Source organism: Drosophila subobscura, chromosome J (assembly GCF_008121235.1).
Source record: "Drosophila subobscura isolate 14011-0131.10 chromosome J, UCBerk_Dsub_1.0, whole genome shotgun sequence".
NCBI lineage: Eukaryota > Metazoa > Arthropoda > Insecta > Diptera > Drosophilidae > Drosophila > Drosophila subobscura.
In genome coordinates this window covers 7,032,226-7,052,526 of record NC_048532.1, presented here as the reverse complement: position 1 = coordinate 7,052,526, position 20,301 = coordinate 7,032,226, and the positions used below count along the sequence as shown (strand labels likewise).

General features: G+C 43.4%; 1 protein-coding gene and 1 pseudogene across 35 annotated transcripts in view; one reads left to right on the top strand and one right to left on the bottom strand.

The window, feature by feature from the left end:
- Positions 1-6,082, bottom strand: part of LOC117895375 (ecdysone-induced protein 74EF) — a 94,118-nt gene extending 88,036 nt beyond the window's left edge. For 6 of the 35 annotated variants that reach the window (XR_004648917.1, XR_004648918.1, XM_034802973.1 and 3 more), the window contains exon 1: positions 5,825-6,074. Coding sequence is in view for 31 of the 35 variants with exons in the window: in XM_034802973.1 (XP_034658864.1) it covers positions 5,825-5,887 (63 nt within the window). In the remaining 4 variants the exon portion in view is untranslated. Of the gene's footprint in view, positions 1-5,824 lie in introns of all 35 variants that reach the window. The other 29 variants (XM_034802970.1, XM_034802975.1, XM_034802971.1 and 26 more) reach the window with 11 other exon arrangements.
- Positions 6,083-7,597: 1,515 nt separating this feature from the next.
- On the top strand, positions 7,598-9,428 carry LOC117895379 (annotated as a pseudogene).
- The last annotated feature ends 10,873 nt before the right edge of the window (positions 9,429-20,301 follow it).

Here is a 20,301-nt window from a genome sequence, read left to right as displayed (position 1 = left end):
GTTCTACCAATTAATCGGAAGTTTATGGCACGCCGACCCAGCCCCGTGCCACCCTCCCCCTTGACCTTGGGTGCTGCTTTCATCAAATTTACATTAATTAAATTCCTCTACGAAAAGCGGATTTCCCTCAAACAGATTGAAGCAGAGAGAGACATGGAGCGAGAGCGCCAAAAAGAGTCTAATTAAAAAGTCAAAGCCCATTGCCTAAAAGTATCTATTACGGGGCACAGGCACGAGTGTATCCTGTTGCCGAGGACCCAGCCCCAGCCTTCCCCTTTAAATTACTCAATAAATTAAAGTCGTGCAAAGCAGCCAGAATATTTCCGATGTTGCAGGTGGTTTTTTCACTCCTAACGAGCCGAAAAACATTGCATTAAGAAAACCATTCATTAAAATGGCAAAATGTGGCGTACAATTTTTATGGCCCACGAGGAGCGGCGGGGACATGGCAGCGTCTCAAGTGGCAACAAGCAACAGAAGCAACAGAAACAGAGTGCCTGCTACCTGCCTCCATTCATTTTCCTAACAGTTTCAAAAATATTTAAGCGACGAAGTCGCCGTCTGCCCCTTGCCAAGCGCCAAAAAAAGAGAGAAAGAAAAGGCCCAAAAGGTGGTCGAGGTCCCATTTGGGAAAGGGAAAGGGTATGATATTAAAGAGGGTAAACATAACTCTGGAAGTCGCTGAGAGTTTCCTGACTTTGAATATTTATTTTAACAAATAATTAAATGATGAATATTTATCCCAAATATGTCATTTTAAAAATCATTAAATTATGAATATTAAAAAAAAAAAATACACATTTTCGGCTTTCATTATTTTTCTATATCTCATTTCAGTTAAACTATTAAAAGTTTCAAGGGTATTCAAAAGGGCTGAGGATGTAAATTTTTTCAATATATTATTCTCCTTTTTTTGCAGGTGCAGTGCTGCCAAATCAGCTATTTTCCCTTCAGATCTAGCTTTTTTCTAAGACAAATGACGGGAAAAAACAGAAAGCAGCGGACAACGGGTTTCAGATTTGTTTTGTATAAATAAAAAATTACAATTTGAACCATAATACATTTTTTGTAACTTTCAAAAAATCTTCTCTTCTGTTAAATATTATTTTACTATATTTAACTCAACAATATTGGCAACACTGTGTAGGAGTTCAATGCGCTCGCCCTGCACTCAATTATAATTTGTGAGCGGCGCTCAGACAGGGGCGCCCATGGGACGGATACGCCAGCGATGATGCGTCATCAGGCCATTAGCAAAGAGCAAGTCAGACAAATGTGTGTGTGTGGAGTGGGAGAGGGGCAGAAAGGTAGAGCGCGAGCGGTAGAGTAGAACTTGAGAGCGAAACAGCAGCACAGCATCAAGGTGCAAGCAGTGTGGGAAGAGAGAGAAGCGACAGTGGGGAAGGAGCGGGAGATACGAAAGTGCGAAAAGAGCGAGAGAAACGGGAGTGTGAAGCTGGGTGGATCAAAAGAGTGATAGTGAAAGAGAGATGGAAAGTTTGTGGAAAGCAGCGCTAGGCTAGAATGGGTAAAGGATTTTCCAGATTTTAGTTGCAGCTCGCTGCTTGCTCTCCGCCCCGCACCACATTCATCATACACTCTTTTCACTCATTTGGTTACATTTTGTTGCGTTTTGTTTTTGCTTTCTGTATCTCTGAGTGTGTGTCTGCGGTTTGTCTCCTTTTGCCTTTGCTTTGCGCCTCCCTCCCTCTTGCTCACTCTTTCACGATTTGCGTAATGAAATATTTCTGCATTTGTGTAAAAAGGAGTAGCAACAAAGAGAAAAGATGAATATGGGGCCAAAGTAGAAACAAAGAGGACACATGAATATGGGGCGCGTGTGGTTTTGGGTACGGGAAATTACGGTAAAAGAGCAAGCGAGTGGCGGAATGCCGCTCTTTGCATCTCTTTCTAGCAGATGAGAGATAGGAAAACAAAGAATTAATGTTGCAGCTACTAGATCCCCTTTACTTTTATTAATATAATTAAAGATGAATTAAAGAAATTAAAGAAAGAAAAAGGGAGCCAGGAAATGCATTTTCAATGTTATTTATTAATAAATATTTTGAGTGTAAAAACAATTTAATTCAAAAGATTTTTGCATTCAATAGGAATCGAAGAAAGCTTTCAAAAAATATCAAAAATTCAATTGATTCAATGCAAAACGATGAACAGTCCATCAAATAATGTGCGTCACTCCATTAAACCCTGAGAGGGGGAGGCCCTACCATACCCAAAAATGCATTTTGTCTTGGCAATGGCCGCATAAAAATCTATTTCAAGCAGATACAAAAAAACACCATATTATTTTTTGACTAAATTCCAAAGAGCAGCAATAAAATTCAATTGGAAACTTTTGCTCGGCTCTGCCGCAGAAAATGAAAACAAAATAATGAATATACTTTTGGCCAACACACAGGCTAAGACACTCAGGGACACGGACATGGGCACGGACACGGACAGGGCTTAGAGACGCCGAAAAACTTGGCAAGTAAAGCCCCAAGGGAGAGGGCGAGCGAGCGAGCGAGAGGATGCAGTTTCCTGCAGCAAACACATGTCAAATGCGCCGCCACCCTCCCCCCTGCACTACACCCCTCACAACCACCTTCGTGGAAGAGGGGAAAAAAACAAGTTTTTACTTCTAGAGGTTTTCCTCCGAAAAAGTTGCACGGACAAATGGCAAAACTGCTTATCTCAACAAAAAGCCAAAGATGGAAAAGGGAGAGCAGAGCACTACCACAAGAAGTGGACAAGGAGGGAGTACCGTGGCAGTAGGGGGCGTGGAAAGCTGCACTAATGGTGCCAAGCAACCGGAAATGCCGCCATGCATGTCTGCCTCCATTTCAGAGGCTGTACATCGTCCTTCCACATACCCCAACCCCCAACCATACTCAAGTAAGAGTAAAATCTTGATTGCCTTTTGCTGCAAGCCAAAGAAAATTTATAAGTTTTTCCAACCATTTCCAAGATACACATTTCCATTGGATCTCTCACTCTCTCTCTCTTTCACTCATTCACTTGACCCACCAGCACCAAACATATCCATCTTTCCATCCACCCAGCTATCTATCCATCTATTGCTCTTTTTTCCTATGATAATTTCCGCAGTTTCGCTGTGGAAACAACTGCCAGTTCGACGAATCAGACACACAAATAATACAAAAGAAAGAAAAGAAAAACAGCAACACAAAAACCGAAGGATGGTGATGAGCGAAATGGAATTGACATTTTGGCCAACGGCCAAAGACCGAGTTGGAGTCTACTAAGTACGGGCAGACGAGGCTTATATAAGGGGTAGATCGGGGCGGGTAATAACCATGATGGTCTACCTCTTCTTGCCACACATTTTGGTAGAGTACTTTGGCCTGATGAGGTAAGAAGTTCATTTGGTTTTTTGGCTGCTACTTCGATGGGCAATTTGTGCTCTGTTTCATGATTTCGTGTCCATTTTCTATGATTTTTAGGAGTTGCATTAGAGTTTCAGATCAGCTTTCTAATTAAAACGGGGGATTTACACTTTAAAGGCTGCTCCTCCAAACAATATGTTTAAATCCCAGCCAGCTAATAACTTTGTTCAATGCCCTGCCACAACCACACACGGCACAGGTGCCTGCCCCATACCAAAAAGTGTGCAAATTCTGGGGTAACGTTAATTGAATTTCGGACGGCAGCCAAAAAAGTATCCTCCCCCCTGTTGTGCTTTTAGTGGAAAAGGATGCATTGTAGTTGCTCTTGGTCGATGGTTCTCCTGCTTATCCAATTATCCACACAATTTTTTGGTTTTTTTTGAAGTGCTTTTTGCTGCTAGTTTTCGATGTTTTCTGTGTGTGTGTGGCGCGTTTTTGTTGGGAGTTTCAGTTGCCGGCATTAGCTCAAAAGTTGGCCTCATTAATGGCCAACGAAATTCACTTTTGCCAAAAACCCATTTCGCAGCGCATGTTCTTTCATGTTCGCGACGGACGGACGCGTGTGTGTGTGTGTTCGTGTGTGCATTGTTTCTGTAATTGTTGTTGTTGGAACAACCAAAAGCTGCGGCTGCCTGCTGTTGATTTTTGATGGTGGACGAGCTCCAACCCATGTTTGCATTTGGTTTTGCGCCACTGTCTGTTAATGTCTGCTCTGGTAGGAGAGATTTGCACTTTGCCCCTGGCAACCAATCTTTGGAACTGCGGCAGCAGTCAATAAAAGGCGGCCTAGTCCGTGAAACATTCAGCTGGGGGAGTGCTTGAGTGGATTACTCCCCAACTCCCTGCAGTGGCGAAATTAGCAAAGGATGCGGATAAATATACACATGTACATATGTATCTATGTACCTACTAAAATTTGATGGAATTTAAACTAGTGAGAATTATCTCCGAAATTCATTTTTCCTTTGGCGCATAAATTCAAACTGAATTCGCCGTACTTGTATCCTCACGAGAGCTTTTCACCTCGGAAAGCACAGCGTCCTTTAATCAGCGCCGTCTGGCGGTCAGGCTCAACCAGCGCCATCTAGCGGATACTCCTGGCAACAGGATGCAACTTAAAAGCTCTCAACTCAATGCAACAGGTTGCAGAAAAAGCACACACACACACAAACAAAAAGAACAGTAAATGCCGCAAATATGACGCATATAAAAAGAAAATGCAAATAAATAATTAATAAATAAAATCGCACCCAAATATCCTCCTCCAGAATGTTCCACTCGTCGTTCAATTCGCTATTCAGCTCGCAGCGGCGGTAGAATCCTCTCCAATTTCCCGCGATCAAACTTGCTGGCGGCGTCTCCAGAAACTCCGTTGGCCAGTCACTTTCCATTGCACAGTATTAATTAAAACGGTTTTGGCAATAAATAAACACGAACAACACAATGAACAGAAAATAAAATCCAATTCGTTTTAAATAAAAGACAACGAAAAACGAAAAATGTTGACTTCACGGAAGAAAAAAATGACTGCGACGCGCACTCTGAAACTGAACCGTTTGCGCCGAAAAAGAATAAGAAATAAGAGGAGGATGGAACGGCAGAAAGGAACAGATGCGCACGGCAAAGAAAACTGGTGAGAGCAGCGCGGTCGCGCCACAAAGTCTATGTCAGTGTGGGAGGCAACAGCGAAAATAACTGCGAGCGCGAGGAGGACAGAATGAACACTGCTTTTGATACCCTGCAGAAGAGTTTGCTTAGTTTGCCCAGCTACTGCGACACAGAGAGGTGAGAATGGGTACAACCGTTGGTTTTCCCACAATATTTCCAAGTCCAAACCTTTATAAAACTAAAAGCTCCAATTGCGTTTCGTAAGTGGAAAATTAAAATCGGATTATCGTGGGAGTGTCGTTCGATGGATCAGGAAGGGTATGTGAAGCGCGACTCACGCCTGTTGAGTGCTTCTGTTACTCTTTGCTTCTTTGTGTGTGTATGTGAGAGCGACGCAAAGAATACGATTGCAAACAGTTACAGTTTCCGCGATTCTCGGCATCCACACTTGTTTTACCCTTTTTGAGGGTATGCCTGATTCCATGAATTTTGCACAGAATATTCACAGACTCTTTAATGGGTGTTACTTAGTTTCAGTTATGCTTACATATGTATGTATTGGCTAAAAACTTTGCACATATGTACTATGAAGCTAAGCTAAAGGAAAACTAAAACAGATCACCGTGTTATATCATTTGGGCTGGCTTGGGCGCGATCGACCAACAAGGGTATTTAATGCGTCGTCTATCGATCGTCTACACTTCAGTGCTTGCAGTGTTAGTGTGACGGGAGTTTTGCCATCATCACGCGCGCCGTTTTAATTTCTGGTTGGTTTTATAGAAAATGAACTGATTTATTGATTTGCTTACCTGTCTTTGATGAAATTCCCCTACCGGAACACTTGCATTCACTTCAACTGCCGGCGCAGACATTTTGTTGTATTGTTTATCGTTTTTTTCGCTTAAAAATATTAAAATTTGTGTAACAGTTGTTGCTCTTTCTCGTTCTTCACGCACCAACACAGAAATACTTGTACACAATCAACACACTCTTATATTATACATGTGTGTGACGTGGGATTCCATTCCATGCTCCGCCTGTTTCTTTGGCACCTAATTGAATTCGAGTCGAGATTTTAGGGTTGGTTGTAGGGAAGCACAGTTATTTGTGTCGCTGCCACTGCTTTCTGCTCTGGGGGCGCACAGTGGAACGTGTCACCAATACAAATGCCGGCTAGCTAGTGTACGCGCGTGATCTCCTAACGGTGAATCCCACTGGGGAGTGGATTCTAACAGTTTATTAAGGGATTCTGATGCGGCTTCATATCTTTTTTTTTCTTTTTGTGTTCCCGTTAGCTGAAACGACAGTAGACAGAAGGAGAAAAATTACATTATTTATGGGAAAGTATTTTTAGAAGAGCATTGTAGCAAATGGAAACCGGGTGTTTCTACACCCTCCAGTGTATTTACTAAGGAAGTAAAACGTGAAATAAAATGTGTGTGTTTATTGCACTGTTATCACAGTGAGAGTGGACAGTGGACGCTCCTGTCAGAGTGACCGAGATATAACGGCTGCATAGTAGTTCGAGGGTGGGGAGGGTTGGATACAGCTTGTACATAGATTTACGTAGAGATTAATCATCTTATAAATATTGTACAAGAAAAGTTAACTCCAACTCCTAACCCCTAACTCCTAACTCCTATTCCCATCAGATGGCATTTTCTATATTAATTCACACAAAAAACAAACCCAGCAAGCGCTTCATATGAGTTCCCATCAGTTTCAATACATATCTACTGATGTTGGCAGTCAGTAGTATATTTTATATATTTTAAATTTATCTCAATTTATTGTGAATTGTAGAAACTTTTTTGCAGCGAAGTAGCAGCAGAACTTTCAGGATCACTGGGGTTTCCAATACCCTTTATTAGGTGCATCGTTTTGACTGGCTGGTAAGTTTATTTTCTAATTTCTGTACTACATGTATGCACAATATTCTAGAGCACTGTTAGCAGTGAAATAGGAGGACATTTAATGGACCTTTTTTGAGCAGTTTTTTGTGTCTCAACTCTAAACGAAACCCCTTGGAAATTAGTGAAGAGTCTTTCTGGCTGCACTTTCACACGCGCAATAATATATGTACATATCTTTGTGGTTCTTAGGTTCATTCATATCTACAATAACTACATTTATTTAACAGTCTTGCACGCAAAGAATTGTTTTGCGACTGATTCATACATACATACATTCATATGTACATATGTACATACATACACTCCCAATCAGACGAATAGACTCACGAGTTGTCAAAAAGAAAAAAGTTCTAAAAATCCAGCAACGAATGATAGTGAAGCAAATTTTTTTTTCCATTAATCAAGATTCTTTTCCATATTTAAAAAGTAAAAATCTATTTATATATCTAGCAAATACCCTGACAATGGGCATGTACATAAATTCCTGCTTCCTACACCTCTAATCAATCTAGTACTTTTTATTCTCGTTTCTGTTGACACCAAAACCCACACATAGTACATAAATCATTCAGCTGTCGCTCAACTCAGTTCGTATTCATATTTTTTATATTTTTTTAACTCTGCCATAAATAATCTTTATTCTCTTTCCCAACAGAAAACATTGACAAAATACAAATATGAATTCGAAGATGCTGCAAATGGCCGGCTCGATGGCCCTGGCCAGGAACTCTCTTCGTGCTGTTAGCCAGCGACGCATGGCAGCGATTGCCTGTGCCGACGCCCATAAGGGCGGCAAGGGCCTCGTTTTGGGGCTGTACGAGAAGGAGGCGGGCAAGGGGCCACGTCTGACGCCAGCGGGGGAGAAGTTCGATGATCGTCTGCATGGGAAACTCTCGGAACTTATTTGCGAGACGAAGACGCGGGGACGCGTTTGGGACGCGGAAAGGTCTTCAACAATATTGATGAGGAGTTCCGGTCGGTGTGCGTGGTCGGTGTGGGGCTGGAGGGAATCGGCTTCAACGAGCTCGAGATGATCGACGAGGGCATGGAGAATGTCCGCGTGGCCGCCGGCATTGGTGCCCGCTCCCTGCAGGCCATCGAATGCATCGAGATCCATGTGGACAACATGGACTACCCGGAGCAGGCAGCTGAGGGCGCATCCCTGGCCACATGGCGCTTCGAGGAGAATCTCTCCAAGAAGTATCGCTCCACACAGCCCAAGATGGAGCTCTTTGGCTCCCCGGACACTGACTCTTGGATGCGCGGCCTCTTCAAAGCGGAGGCCCAGAACATTTCACGCCGCATCGCCGAGTCTCCAGCGAACTGCATGACGCCCACAATCTTCGCCCAGGTGGCCGTGGACACGCTCTGCCCCTGCGGCATCACCGTGGAGGTGCGTACCATGGAGTGGATCGAGCAGCAGCGGCTGCACTCCTTCCTCACGATTGCCAAGGGCAGCTGCGAGCCGCCCATCGTCCTGGAGCTCGCCTACTGCGGCACCTCGCCCGAGGACAAGCCCGTCCTGCTGGTGGGCCAGGGAATCACCTTCAACTCTGGCGGAATCAATCTGCGTCCCTGCAAGGGCATGGACGAGTTTCGTGGGGATCTGAATGGCGCCGCCTCCATCCTGGCCACCATGCGAGCGGCTGCCGCTTTGTCGCTCCCAATCAACATTACGGCCATCTTGCCGCTGTGCGAGAACCTGCCCTCGGGCATGTCCGTGAAGCCGGGGGATGTGGTGACCCTCCTGAATGCCAAGACAATGTCCGTGCGGAACATCGATCGGACTGGAGTGGTGGTGCTCGCGGATCCCCTGATCTATGGCCAGCAGACCTACAAGCCCCGCTTGGTCGTGGACATTGGATCGATGTGCAAAGGTGTGAAGAAAGCGGTGGGCGGAGGCGCCACGGGCATCTGGTCCAACTCGCACTACGTGTGGAAGCAGTTCCAGAAGGCTGGATCCCTCACCGGGGATCGCTTGTGGCGCTTTCCTCTGTGGGATTTCTACAAGCGCCGCGTGGCCAATCACAGGAGCTTCGATTTATCCAACGATGGCAATGGCCATGCCTCGTCCTGCCTGGCGGCCGCAGTGCTCAACGAGCTGGTGCCCTGCGCCGACTGGGCCCATCTCGACACCTATGGCACTGGCCTGATGACCACCTATGGACTGATTCCATATCTGCGAGCGGGCCAAATGACGGGGCGTCCCACACGAACTTTGGTGCAATTTCTGTACCAGTTGGCATGTCCCAACGAGTAACTGCAGCCTTTCAGCTGTTGATTCGTTTGGGTTTGGATGGATATTTGTTTTAATTGTTTGATTTGTTTCTATATACAGACAGAAGGAGGTACACACAGCACACACACAATACACACACTATAAATCTTTCGGTAAGCAACAGCAACAGCAATCAGAACATCAATTGATCAACACATGAACAGAAAATTGATGTAAGAGTATCAGTAAATATATTTTGGAACATTTCGGCCTTAACACAAATTAAATAAAATTGTTTTAAGGACATGTTTTTGGAGGCGAAAGATTGGTTACATGAATTGCTGCTATAATTTGTATAAACCCCCAGAAAAGCCTTGAGAGAAGTATTTGTTCTTGAAGTTTTTTATGTGGTTTCTAACAGAATTTAAGTTTGGATTTTGTTTCCTTCTTGTCTTTTTGTTCTCTTTGTGCATTCCACAATTAAGCATCTTTCTGTTGCACATTTTTAATCATTTCCTTTTGCTTTGGCTAATTTCGTCTACTTTTGTGTAATTTATTTAAGTTTATGTTAATGCTTTCTGCAACAATTTCAAGTATTTTCTTTCCACATTTTCTTACTTTTTGTAATGCAAATAATTGTACAAAAAATACTCAAAAATCTACAAGAATCTTGATTTCACAAAAAAATCGAAAAAATACTAAATTACTACTAAAATACTGAAAAATACTCCAAAATACCAAATAAATACCAGGATTCATCTCTTGTGTACTTGTGGGGAGTGCCGCGGGAGTGCCGGAAGCCGGCTTAAACCGAGTACAATTAGACGTCGCAATCTACCAAAAGCACCTTGCAGCCACCAACCATACATATCCCCACCACTCCACCCCACCCATCCCCGTTGGCTAACTGAGCGCCATCAAACTGCTGCTGACACATTTGGCACATGCCAGTGGGTTTGTCCGGGCTGGGGGGTGGTGGTCTAGCGGCTGAATGATGGTTTCTGAGGGCGAGGAGGCCCGCACAAATACCATTTTGCCCTGCGCCATGCTCCTCGGAACATGCTACATTGCTAATGTGTCCCATTTGCAATGGCAAACCACTGAAGCTTAACACGTTGTCTACGCAGCCACGCCCAGCGTCGTCCTACTGCCTACTGGCAGCATTCCCCTCTCCCTTCTACCCTCTTTGTACGCTCTGCTCGCCTCTAAGCCTAGGGAGGAGCAGGCAGGCGCAGGCAGCGCTGAAATGTATGCTATAGTTTTTGCTCCGCCATGTGTGTGAGTATGTGTGGGTGTGTGTTGGCACACATTCGAGCACTCCATCTGTGTGTAAAGCCATTCAAAGTTGGATGTTGAACCAGCATGCTGGGGGAGCAGGGCGAGCGGCACACACCAGACTTGGACCCCAGAGGGCAGCAGAGGAACGTGCAAGGGAGACCCCCAGTACCCAGTACCCAGAACACAGATCCCATCCCAGTGGTAATTGTCTCGTTAGCCAGGCTTCACTGTAGCTGGGCAAAAACGGAAGCAAATGGCACCCCATCACTCACCCCCCCTGACTGTATGGCCGGGAAGACCGTGCGCGCTAATAATTTATTTACAGTTAACATTTTATAAGCCCAGAGCACACACACACATGCACACATGCACAAGGGCACACACACACACATCGAGCCAGTCCCCGCCATTTGATTTTACAAATATTTGCAGGTAGCTCTTCCCCCACCCTCCCCAGCCAGCGTTGGGGCATGCGGGAAGTGGCAAGAATTTTGCGACTAAAATTTGCCATGGGTTCGATTTGTGGCGGTAACTTTTGGCAAAGAATATTCAAATATTAATTGAAGCATCGAAGAATCATTTAATTTATAGCAAAATTTGCAAGAGGCGTGGTAAAAGCTCAGAGGTAGAGCATTAGCTGTTCGTTCTAATCCATTTCCGTTTGCTATCTTGCTTCCTGTGTCAACTGTGGCACCCGGGCCGGCTCCCCGTGCTGCCATTTTGCCATTTCATCGCTGATGTTAAGTGAAATATGGACAATTTCCGCTTGCCATTTTCCAGCAGGCAAGGGACGGACCACTACGAATGTTGTTAGCCAAATGTAAAATACAGTTAACTGTGTTTTGCCACTCCTCGCATATATGCATAAGTGAATGAATGTGGCAGTGGCAGAGTGTGAGCGAGCGTTGCATGGCATTTGGTTAACAGAATGTGGTGCACGTGCAAGTGCTGCCAAAGCAGGTGCAACACTAGAAGTAGCCCATCAGTCGCTTTCAATAGCCATTATGGTCGCTACCCCTCCCAACTCTCACTCTCAGTACTGGGCTGCTTCTTCGTTTCATTCCCTGCTGAATAGAAATGCACTTCTAATGCCCATTCGAAGCAGACAAAAAGTTATGTTGTATGTTGCATGTACTCGGAGAAAATATAGGGTTTAAATGCAAGAAATAAACAGATATTTATATAGATTTCATTTGTATTATTTATTGAATCATTTACTTAATTTATTTCCTTGACACTGCAGATGGTTTCCCTCTTTTCTGCCCTGCAAAAAATATCTACTTCAGGACTGTATACCCCTTCTTTTTTCTGAGTGTATGCACAACTGACTAGCTGCTGCTCCTCCTGCTCTTGTTGCCTTACTAGCTCCATGCATTTTCCTGTTCAACCAGGAGAGACCTACATGGGAGTGTGTGTGCTGGGGGCGAGTGAATGTGATTTGCATAGGGTTTAACAAATTGAAGTTGTTGCGGATGGTGTTTTACAGTTACGGCTTGCTTATCGCTTGGCTTCGAGGGCCTTGCCTTGAAAGTGGATTTGTAGCAACCACAAAAAAAAGAGAAAAAGTTCCAAGTGAAATTGTTACCCAGGGAATGCAACCTGTACTCGCAGGCACTTGCCCACCATTAGCCATTCTTGGCCTTTGTTTGCTCAAATATTTTACATTTTCCATTGATTTCCACTTGCAAACCTATTCCTGACTTTTATTTCCATTATTTCTTATCGGAGATTTCATTATTTAATAGTAAAACTTTTGGCGGCAGAACTTTTTTTAAGAGTAATTATTTTGATACAAATCTGAAGCGAAAATAAGTTAAAACCCAAAAGTTTTCCCTGTGGTTTTCACGCACCTTCTTTTAACCCATTTTTCGCTTAGTTCTTTGGCTTTCCTTAAGGATATTTGTGGATAGGATTGGAAGCCTTAAATGGCACAGAATTGCATTGAGAATTGCAAGGCAGCAAATGAAATGTGGAAGAACTTTTTGAAGGATTTCCCCGCTTGCCGGCAGAGTTGCAAGTACAATTTTTGTGCCTTTATGATGAACTTTTCTGGCAGCGTAAAAGTTTTCTGTTTGCTTGTTGTTTGTTTTGTGCCGTTTGTTTTCACTGCTTTCTGCTCTCTCTCTGTGTTTTGTGCTGTTTGTTTTGCCGGGGAAATTCCCTTACGAAGGGCTCCCCCAACGCAACAAAACGTTCCGCTGTCACGCGTAAAATATTTTCACAATTTGCACCCTTCCCACTCGTTGCATGCAACGTGACTTAAAGAAGCAAAATGTACACTGTACATACTCACATGTTTATCTATCAACAAAAAGCATTTTTTGGCAACAAGTTTGTGGGCGATACCCTGGGACTTTTAGGGCGAAAGGATGTGCTGGATCGAGCAATAAAATGCAAGATTGGGGCATTAAAAACTCAGCTAAAGGTGGAGGAGACACACGTGTCTGTGACTTCCCGAACCTTTATATTTATGAAATGTGTAAACAAGGACATCCATCAGTCGTTTCGGTGCATCTCACATATTTTTTATACATTTTTCCCTTCATTTTTGCTATATTTTTTGTTGTTTTGTTTGCGGTTTGGTTTGTTTTATGTCTTTTAATATGGCAACTGCGCTGCTCGTAAATTGTCTAAACCCAAAAGAAAGTATGCGAGTGAGAGAGAGGGCAAGGGCTGGGCAGACTGCTTGGGGGTGGTGTGTATATCCTGCTGTGCAGTTGACAGCCAACCCATAGTCACTCCATGAAGTCGCTCAGCTGGCAATTGAAGGGGGAATTTCCTCTCTTCATACAGCATTTTCCGCACACTTTATGACAATTTTTGCCTTGTGGCCACTGGAAGCTGCAAAATCGTTGAACATTGTTGGCTCTTTGCTTTTGTTGCTGCTGTCTAATGTTTATTTGTTACGATCGCTGAAGCAAAGTTGGTTTAGCTCTTCACATTGCAGCGAAAAAAAATGATAACTTTTGGTAGCTTTTTGGGGAATTCTTCATAGACTTTTATGTGTGATTGAGAGCCTAAAAGTTGCCTTGGGAAATTAACATTTAAATTGGTAAACTACGATGAGAAACGGAATCTCAGTTACTGCAGCCTTGATACTCCCATCTTCTGCCTCTCTTATCTTCCATTTTCTGCATTTGTTTTGAATATCTATTTCAACTGTTAATTCTACTTGCACTCACATTTCCACTGCTCTGCCCAACCACACCTTTTCTCATTTCAATCAAAATGCAAAATGCCATAAAAGTTTCCTTTCCATATAAAAACTGTTGACATTTTTTCCTGTGCCTTTTTCGCACATCCTCACATTTGGCCATAAACGAAATGAATCTTTTATTTGAACGCAGCAGCTGATGCTGCAGGATTGCTGTCTCTGTGCTCATTGTGGTGCTTGGCTTGGGATTTTCCGACTTGATTAGTGGTGGGGAATGGAAGGCCAGGGCAGGGAATTACCCATGGGATTCCGCTGGCTGATTGGTTCTGTGCGAGGTTTGTTTTTCTGATTTTCTGTTGTTTATCGTTGGCCCGGCATCTCCCAAACGCAGGGGTAAATCGAACAGCAAACAAAATCGCACAGAAATAAACTAACTGGAATTATTATCCTTGAGGGAAATTTTAATTTCGAAAAAGGCAAAGAGAAAACGGAAAATTTAAATGGCAGAAAAAAAACTATCGCACCTTCGCTGTAATTTCCACGTAATTTGGTGGCAAATATTTACTCAGGGTTTGGAGGGTCCTTTCCATTAAAAGAAACCCCTTTTTGTTTGCGCATCAAATTAAACGCGTTGGCAGGCCGCGGCGAAGGGTTCCGCTTCCACTTCCACTTCCACTTCCGGTTGCCGGTTTTGTCTTTTACGTAAAATTGAGAGTCCAGCGCGCTGCTGGCTCTGCTCTACTCACACCGTGGACCGTGGACCCGTTTGGCGTTCTGAGCCCCAGCCCAGAGGCAGGGCTCTGCGTCTCAGGCTAAGCGCGTATAACAGTTTGGCGCTCTCGCACAAAAGAGAGGCGGAAAAAACTGCCGCTCATTCTCTTAGCGGGTGGACGCGCGCTCTCTTTGGCTGTCGCTTGCTCTCTCGCTGCTGCCGTTGGGTTTTGTTTACATTTACAAATTGCTGCGCAGGATTGAAACATAAAACGTGTGGCGATAAGCAGAGGTGTAGCGACTAGATGGTACCCTTTACAGCTCTAGGAATTGTAATAAAAATAAAAAATACCAGCGGCAGCCCTGGAATTTTTATCTATGATTTTATAGGATTATTTTTGGCCTGTCTCCATGTACCCAGCATACCCTTCAATTGCACCATTACTGGTACTCGTTTTCTCAGTTTCATTTGTTGCACTTCTCTACGTTTTCCTTTATTGTTTTTCTTGCCACTGAAGTGTTTATCGCTTGGCGCATAAATCTTTGAATTCTGGCTACCGGTCCCCTCTGCTCTGTTGCTTGACCTTCAATTAATTGCTTTGCTCTGCTGGCCTGACATTGAAACAATTAACGGTGGCCACCCAGCTGCACTGTCACCTCTCACCTTTCACCCCACCATCCATTCAACTGTCTGCAGTTTTTGCTTTTTGATGGAGATTGAGAACTGCAGTTCCATTCTGCAAGGCAGCCAGTGGGGTCGGGGGGGAGGGCTTTAGCAATTAGTCTCTGTTTCAGAGATTGTTGCATTGGACAACCCTTCGGATAGAGATTTATCTGCTCGAAGGAACAATGGAGAACTGTCTGAATGGATTGTGTGGCATACTTTTGTGCGTTTTTGAAGAGTGATTCGGTTGGGGCACGTTCTTGATGGATTTCCATGGCCTAAAGGATTGATTTACCAGATTACTTTCCATCCAAAATAGTATTCAAATTTAGACAGTAGAAACTTAATTTTATAATTTTTAAATAATTTTTGCACAATTTTTGGCTGCGTACATTTTTTTGCTATTTCAAATATTTCCCATAAATTTCTATTTAATGTTAACAACATATTCCATAAATTTTATAATATTTCACTAAGCACATGACACCACATGTCACACAAAAGGTAGACCCAAAAATAAACACAACAACAAGGGCACATCCTGTGCCAGGAGGACCCAACACATGTCAGAGTTTTGTGTAAAAAACTTCTTGAAAATGTCCAAGCGGCACACAGATGGGAGACATGGGAGGAGCCTTGTCATACAAGGCTCTTATTTTGCATACACACAAGGACACACAATAGTGTTGGCCTTAAAAATATGCAAATATCCATTTACATAAACCAGCAGAAACAGGGAAGCGGCGGACGATACGAGTAAGTGACGACAATTTGCCAGACATGAGTGGGAATAACAAGCAACTTTTTGAAAATACAAACACACACATGTACACCCGTATAACTATGTATTTACATAGCTGCATACATACATACATACATATGTATATCTGATGCTGTCGGTCGTCGTATTTGAATTTAAAATTTGCATTTCCCACTGCCACTCCTCCTGCGGCTGCCGCTGGCGCTGCTATTTTCCTTTTGTTGTTTAGATTTTCCGTACGTTTCGTGGAAAATTTGCAAAGTCAACAAACTCTAAAACCCAAAAACGGTAATCGATCGATGGGGGGAAATGCGAGACCGCAACGCGTAATTATAGCAAAATCCACTTGAATTTCCATTTTAATTGAGCTGCAGACTGCAGCGCCGGCATTCAATCATTGCGAGAGACAGAGACAGAGAGAGAAAAAGAGAGAGAGAGAGAGAAAGAAGGACACTCCAACGTTTTTTAGCTGGATTAAGTGGATATGCCATAAATATTTCGTGCTTTTTTCTGCTCCTCTGCACTCTGGCACTCAAGCGAAGAAAATCAAAAGGAGACTCGGAAAATGGTCGATGGCAAACGTCTCTCTGGGTTGCCTGAAGTGAAAAATTTCTTTGCCTTTGCAGATTTAATTGAATTAATTTATGCCATAATGATGGATAATATGAAATATCACGAAAGGGTTTGTGCCAGGAAATACTGCGGCAAAAGGAGAAGCCACAGAGACAGCTTTTTCCTAATCGACGCATAAATATGTAATTGCACTTTAATGCCCATAAATATAGCTGCCAGCAAATGGTATTTAAATGTTAGAAATACCTTAATTAATTGCCATTTTTGTGGCAATCAACGTTTAATTGGCTTTGCATTGACACCCCACAACAAAAGCTAAACAATTCCTGAGATTGTTTGGGCCTGGCATTTTTTGGCAAAATTCTTGTTGATAATAGAAATTTCCTAGAAATGTATACAAAATGGGAAACGAAACCGAACCCACTTCTCGTTATTTCAATATCATTCTTGTTGCTAAACAAATATTTGCATAACCGCCTGGCAGCAGTGGATAAGGAGGACATCAGGGGAGCGGGAGCGACAGAGGGGGGGAATGAGAAATTCAAATTATTGTTTTGTGTAGCAGAGATTTGGTTTCATATTTCTGACAGAGATCTATGGCCAAGGCTGAGCGCCACGGCAAATGGGATGCGCTGTAAATATTTATATGAAAAATATGTATTGAAAATGGTAAGGAAAATGTTGCTGTGGAGGTGGAGAAAGAGGGATAAAGGTGGAGAATATGAGAAGAGAAATTGCATCTTATTTGCCGCATTGAATTTTTTTGAATTATATAAATCCCAAATTATTTTTCTGTATTTTTTTAAACCCAACAAACTTGAAGCTGCCACAGAAGTAGCTAAAATTCTCCTATGGCATGCAATGTCCTCTCATTAATAGGCTGTTACATACCCTTGCCTGAGTACATCATGCCCCAACTCTACTCTACATTTACCTTGGGCAAATAAACACAAAATGCGTAACACCAGCAAAATTTAGTAACAGAATTTTTGGACAACGTTGCTGGCGCGCCGCAAGCGTTGAATTTTTAATTGGATCAACGGGAACAAAAGGCAAACGAGCCAACGTTATGGGGCCATACAGGGTGTCTGTCGTGTATCTCCTGCGCTTTTTATCTCTAGCGCCACATAATGAGGCAGAACATCAGGCTAACGACTTTTCCCAACAATGACTCTGCGGCGATGTGGCTGGGGGGGCACGCGTAGCACTTTCAAGTGTCATAAATGGCACAGAAGCAACATCAACAGCAAATGGCAACGGGAAAAACTGCGACAAGGAAAAGTGCCCTCTGGCAATTCACGTTTTCTATGGTTCACAGGAACACTGAGAGAGAGTTGCTGCTAATTTCTACAACAGAAAATACCACAGCAATGCGGCGCGCAAAAATGTTATGAGAAAGATGAACAAAAGCGCTGTCTGGGTGCGTCATCAGGGGCACCTTTCCGTGAAGAAAACCCCATGGAAAACTAAAGAAAAATGGGCAGACAAATGAAGAAATTGCGAGTCAAGCTGCTGAAGATAAAATGCGGCAAAATAGTTGGCAGCAAACGCTGAGCGAATGCTCTAAGAAAAACTAATTGGAAATTACGAAAAATAAAAACAAATAAAATGTGGGAAGAACTGGACCGAAGTGTGGGAAGGATAAATATTTAGAAATTCTCTGCTGAAGCTTAGCAGAATTAAGAATTTAAGAAATTAAAGCCCGAGGCTAAAGCTATGCAAATACAGCTCCTGCAGAATGCAAACTGCAGCCTGCAGCCCACTGTAGAATCCACCCAAATGACTTCAGCTTCAACTTCAATTTGGGCGTCGGGGAAGCGAAACTTTTTCCTGTCAAATTTAGCATTTGCTGGGCAGAGACGACTTGAAAGTTTCTGCTCCTCCGGCCAAAGTCTGCCGTCTCCCGTCTCCTGTCTGCTGTCTCTTGTCTGCCTGACCAAAAGCGTTTCTGCATCCGCTCGGATGCGAGTGCGACATCCATAAAACGGAACATCCTGGCCGGGCCTTTCAATTATGCAAAGAGATTTGCCAGCGAGACAAGACAGTGGATACTCGTGGGTTGCTGGAGCTGGGCATCTTCTTTGCGCAAATTTACATTTAATTTTCATTATTAATTATGCAATTATTCATGGGCAAGTCAAATGTTGACTCTAGGCCAGATGTTTGCTCATTATGTGGCTTTGGGGGATGGCCACTGACTAGAGTAGTTTACGGCATATTTTGTACAATTATGTCAATAAGCAAAATGGTTTATAGACCAACAATTGTAGCCAGAACTTGGGTCCGAAAAATCATTAATCAAAAGAGATTTTTCGGTCGAGGAAAAATCATTCTTTTCCACTTGAATGAGGCATAAACCAAACGTTTATCCCACAACAATGGCCATTGAGCACGTGCCAAACTATTTTCCAATAGCAGAACATTTCAGCTCGGGGGCATATGGCTGGCCAGAACCCTGTTATTAATGCCAACCAATCAGCATAAGCAGCTGATGTGATGATAATGCTCCAGAGAGGCAGCCCCAAAATATAGAATTGAGCGTGGGGGAAGGCAGGGAGAATTAATTCTCAGACGTTCTGCCCATGCGGTAGTCATAAATTTTGGCCAGAAGCACACACAAAAAAAAAAACGAAGGCAAATAAAGCTTAGAGGGAAGCAAGACTTTGCCTCACTTATCGCTGAAAGCAAATCAGCTTTGGGGGAAAACTAGTTTGGCCGCAGAAGTCAGGGCAGAACTAGCCAAGAAAAAAAACCAGCGGAAGTGCTCGGAAAAATATGTAGAGAGGAGCACCAGAAGAATGCACAAACACAAGCAAACAAACACACACAAAAGACTGAAAGGAAGTTAAAGAAACTGGAAAAATGTGGAGGAAAAAAAAAGAGAGGAATGGGAAGTGGAATGGAAAGTGGAAGGGAAGTGGCGGAGTGTAGTTCACAATATGATAAATAACTGATGAGCAAAGGGTGTTGCCAGTTGCCAGTGAAGTCTACGGAGTGCCTGCCACTGCCTGGGGGAGGCTCCTGCCCAGCTTATTGAATGTAAGGACAACGATGCAAACAGTAAACCCCAAAGCAAAACAGTCGCACAGGCGACAAAACTCTGGCAAAACCAAACCCAATAGATGGCCAACAAACTGTCAGAGATTTTAACTGAAACGCCACCAACTGCAACGGCCAGAAGTTGCTCTATAAACCATTCCCCAGTCGATCTCCACACAAACTTTTGCCGCCTGACAGTTGTTTAAGAGCAAACTGTAAGGATACAGCTGCAACATTTTCAAAATACATTGACTGTGAGAACGTCATGAATATTAAATTGCGATTATTGCCTTTGGCTATGTGTTCCGTACTCGAACTCGTCCTAGTCTGTGTCGACATCCTCGTCGTACTCATCCGCTTTGTGGCTGCCTGTCGTCAGTGTCGTTCTCTCTCCTACGATGCTGACAGGCAGCTGCCACACCCTCTATATGGACCCTCGTTGCGAGCTTAATTAAGAACCCACTTTAATTGAGTCAAATATTAACCCAAAGCTTTAAATTCTGTGCCATATGCAAGGCAAGGCATGGCAAGGATGAATCCCACCCAAAAGCAGCTGACAACTTCCGTTTGGCCTGGTTTTCGATCTGGTTTCCTCTCCGCAACCAGCGACAAGTTCCTCTCACTTTTATGATTGATTAATGGGCAAAGTGTAGGGAGAGGACTGAAAATTGGTTTGATGCCTCTTATGTGATTGGGAATTTGATTTATTGGCAGCAAACTAACTTTTTTGGGGGCCAGACCAATCAGCTTCCGAGGCAGTCAACCAAATGGACACACAGAGTAAAATCCATTTGAACAGTGCCCCTGGGTGTCGCAGTGGCCTTTGCCAAGCTTCAAAACTCAAAAGTCAAACAAATTTCCAATCATTTTCACATTCAAAGTTTAACGCTCCTCTCGTTGACTTTGTAGTTTTTTTTGTCAGTATTTTTTAAGCTAAATTTTCAGTTATAAAATAAATTTTAAACATGCAACGCAC